This window comes from Perognathus longimembris, chromosome 13, assembly GCF_023159225.1.
Source record: "Perognathus longimembris pacificus isolate PPM17 chromosome 13, ASM2315922v1, whole genome shotgun sequence".
NCBI classification, from domain to species: domain Eukaryota; kingdom Metazoa; phylum Chordata; class Mammalia; order Rodentia; family Heteromyidae; genus Perognathus; species Perognathus longimembris.
In genome coordinates this window covers 14,769,070-14,772,958 of record NC_063173.1, presented here as the reverse complement: position 1 = coordinate 14,772,958, position 3,889 = coordinate 14,769,070, and the positions used below count along the sequence as shown (strand labels likewise).

At 48.0% G+C, this 3,889-nt stretch overlaps 1 protein-coding gene across 1 annotated transcript; it reads left to right on the top strand.

Annotated features, from left to right (window-relative positions):
- Positions 1-322: 322 nt before the first annotated feature.
- Positions 323-1,651, top strand: Mrpl17 (mitochondrial ribosomal protein L17). Its single transcript, XM_048359375.1, has 3 exons — positions 323-534; positions 803-871; positions 1,193-1,651. The coding sequence occupies exons 1-3, from the start codon at positions 361-363 to the stop codon at positions 1,478-1,480; spliced, it is 531 nt and encodes a 176-aa protein (XP_048215332.1). The 5' UTR covers positions 323-360; the 3' UTR covers positions 1,481-1,651.
- The last annotated feature ends 2,238 nt before the right edge of the window (positions 1,652-3,889 follow it).

Sequence of the window (3,889 nt, the reverse complement as noted above, 5' to 3'; positions counted from 1 at the left end):
CCGGCAGGCTCCGCGGCCCAGCGAACCCCAAGCCCAGACAGCCCTAAACCGGCTCACCGCGGCACCGCAGGCTCCCGATGGCACGTCGATGCCCACACTAGAGGGCGCCAAGTTCCCTGGCCTCGCCGCACTGAACACTTCCCGGGCCTCACTCAGGCCCGCCCAACTCGCCGCCTCCCTTCCCCGCCTTCCCTCACTGCCAACGAGGCAGGCCGCGGCGCTCCTGCGCAAACACGTCTGCCACGCACCGAGCTACGGCGCATGCGTCCCCCTGACACTTCCTCGTTTTCTCGCGAGACTTTCCACTTCCGGTTTCCCGGGCGGGGGGCGGGGGCGGCGAACTGGGAGACGCCGGGGAAGATGCGGCTCACGATCGCTGCGGCCATCTCTCACGGCCGCGTGTCCCGGCGCCTGGGCCTTGGCCCCGAGTCTCGAATCCACCTACTACGTAACTTGCTTACAGGACTGGTGCGACATGAACGCATCGAGGCACCGTGGGCGCGCGTGGATGAGATGAGGGGCTACGCCGAGAAGGTAGGCCGCGGGACCCGGTTTCCCGCGGGGAGGGCGGGGTCTGCCCCCGTAAACACTCTCCAAAGTCTGAATCCACTGTAGTTCTCCGAGCCGAACCCGCTCCTCCAGCCTCCTGAATGGAATTCGGGTTAGCGCTGCGGAGTGAAGGGTGGCCTGAATTGGAAGCATTGCTAGTAGAGTGGCCCGCCGGTAAAGGCGTTCGAAGAATGACACGGCGCCTGGGTTCTTGCTAGAGATGGGTCCATGATGCTTCTGTCTGTCCTCACAGCTCATCGACTATGGGAAGCTGGGAGACACCAATGAACGAGCCATGCGCATGGCTGACTTCTGGCTCACCGTGAGTGTTCCTAGCCTGCTTCCCAAATCTCACCTCCCGTGCCAACACCAAGGAAGGGGGAAGTTATAGAAAGAACGACCTGACACATTTAATCTGGCACACACACTCACACACGGACCAATGTTGTAAACTAAACTAGAACCGTAAGTTAGTTGAACTTAGTTCATCTGCACAACTGCCTATAAATGACCCTTCTGTATAATTTTGGTCAGTAGGAGAGGCCAGCCTCTTTGGTTTAGACCCAACCTACTGGGAATGGTTGAAAATTAAATACCTCTGCAGTTATGCCTGACTCTTGCTTGCATAATTGTTCCCATCTAGGAGAAGGACTTGATCCCAAAGCTCTTTCAAGTACTTGCTCCTCGGTACCAAGGTCAGAATGGAGGCTACACAAGAATGCTGCGGATCCCAAATCGGAATCAGCAGGATCGAGCCAAGATGGCAGTGATAGAATACAAAGGGAACTGCCTCCCACCACTACCTGTACCTCTCAGAGACAGCGACCTTACACTCCTAAACCAGCTACTGCTGGGGCTGCGACAGGAACTCCACGAAAACAAGGAAACCACCCTCCACAGCTCCCAGACAACTGAAACACCAAGGATTTAACTGGAGTTGAAGGAGTTTACGACTTTTCAGTGAACATGATCACAGGCCTTTGGAGCTCTTTGAATGTCAAAAGGAAATGGAGTTAGTATTGTAAAATGTATAGTTTTAATAGGGCCCAGAACAGGGGGCCAGATGGCCCTCTCTTTGTACAATACATAAAATGTCTTAAACGCATATGTGTAAATTAATTTTCTTTTTTTCCCCTAGAATTCCTGGTACATGAAGTCTGCTCAACTGCAGGGTTTTCCTTAGGAGAGTAAATTCAAGATTTATGTTTCTGATTCTTAAGAGATATGAATTGTATTTGTATTTTTGTATTTGATTAGTAGCGTTTTTCTCTGTGTGTGTGTGTGTGTGTGTGTGTGTGCGTGTGCTGGGACTGAGAGGCTAGCACTCTACCACTTGAACCACACCTCCACTTCTGGGTTTTTGATGGTTCCTTATAGAGAAAAGTCTCAAGGATTTTTCTGCCTGGACTGACTTTGAACTGCTTACCTCAGATCTCAGCCCTCTGAGTAGCTAGAATTATAAGGTGAATCCTCAGTGCCCAGCTCCAATGATACTGATTTGGGGTGGGGGGGGGGCTGCCAGTCTTGAGCTTGGACTCGGGGCCTGAGCACTGTCCCTGGCTTCTTTTTGCTACAGGCTAGCACTCTACCACATAAGCCACAGCGCCACTTCTGACTTTTTCTGTTTATGTGGTACTGAGAAATCGAACCCTGGTCTTCATGCATGCAAGGCAAGTATTCTACTGCTAAGACATATCCTATCCCCAGCCCTTTTTTTTTCTTTTTGACACAAAAGTTTTGCTATGTTGCCCAAGCTGACCTGTATCAGCCTTCCACGTTGTTGAAGTTGCAGACAAGCACAGTTAAAGCCAGCTTCTGTATTCCTCCCCTCCCCCCCCCTTTTTTTTTTCAAATGTTACCACTCCACTCAAGTCTCTGACTCTTAAGAGAATGGTAGTGTGGCTGGGGTATCCACAGTTATTAATGGATACAAATGAGCTCACTGATTCTCAAATGTCCTTGCCATTCTCAAACCGGATTTCCCTTTTCTGAGTTCTCACAGAGGCCCAAGCTTTTTTTGTTTTGTTTGTTCTTGTGCCAGGATTAGGGCCTGAATTCCTGGCCTCTTGCTCTTGGCTTTTTCACTGACAACTGGTGCTCTACCGCATTAGCAACTCCTATAGTCTGATACTTTTGCTTGTTAATTGGAGATGTTGACTCTTGGACATCACTGATTCAATTAGAGATCTTCCTGATTTCCACCTGAATATAGAATTACTACTGTGAGGCATCAGTGTCCAGCTACTTGTAATCTTAATACTGAATCTAATGGTGCATGTATCATATAATTCCAAACTGGCTTCCTCAGGTGATTGTGTTTGACATCTAGTATAGGGACTAAGCCCCTGAGAGTTCTTGTTCTTTTTCTTATTGTTGTTTTTTTGTTCTGTTTTTGCAGCCCTAAGGATTAAATTTGGCCTATAAGTTTGCTAGTTGGGCGCTTTACCATTTGAGCCACACCTTCAGCTCTAAGCCCTTGAGATTTCTTAAAGATTACTTCCTGATGGAAGGAGTGAAAATACATAACTGATGGTTGTACATGTGAAAGTTTTAACCTGGTATTGTGAAAACATTAAGAGGACACTGCAACCAATCTGGTTTCTGGGCAGGATAATGCATTAACTTTGTATGTACTCCTCAGCCTTTGGGTATTGGTTGAAAACCTAAAACCTTGCTTCTACCACTACCTTAACTGAAGTGTAGAAGCATCTGACAGGATGTTGAGCCTGAGGATAAGCTCCTTCCTCTTGGTGTGAGAAGGGTGAGGTGAGAGGAGAATTAGAAATCTAAGCCTACTGGGAATTTCCTGGAAGTTTATATTGTTGTGAAAACTTGGCCCCTGTGAGAACTCAGAAAAGGGAAATCCGGTTTGAGGACAGTCAGGGCATGTGAGAAGCAGTGAGCTCATTTGTATCCATTAATTACTGTGGCCAAGCTGCCATTCTCTTAGACTCAGCTTCGATCAGGGTGATAGGCAAGACTTACAAAGAAGCTACCCCACTCAGCCTAGACACTTGATAGTGGGACCTGATTGTTACCATCCCCAATAGAAAGGGAAAATGGTGTTAGCTTATGCTGTACCTTCAGAGTGTATTTGGATCAATGTGCCTGCTGACTGCTTGATAGAAAAAGGAAAACTATAGACTGGCCTGGTCTAGCAATAACATGAGCTTAAATAGCAGGACTATTCTGGTGCCATTTGTCACAACTGCCCAAATCTGAGGCTCATCTGCTCCCAACAGGACTATCTTTATCCAATTTATCCTTCATTAGTGCCAGTAAGATGACTTGTACAACATTCTGAATCGTACAGTAGACCCAGCATTTTTCAATGAAAACT

Bases quoted from the DNA above. Each gene is read 5' to 3' on its own strand.
- Mrpl17 (XM_048359375.1), top strand. From the start codon at position 361: ATGCGGCTCACGATCGCTGCGGCCATCTCTCACGGCCGCGTGTCCCGG. The intron at 535-802 runs GTAGGCCGCGGG...CTGTCCTCACAG, and splicing joins TGAGGGGCTACGCCGAGAAG to CTCATCGACTATGGGAAGCT. The intron at 872-1,192 runs GTGAGTGTTCCT...GTTCCCATCTAG, and splicing joins TGGCTGACTTCTGGCTCACC to GAGAAGGACTTGATCCCAAA.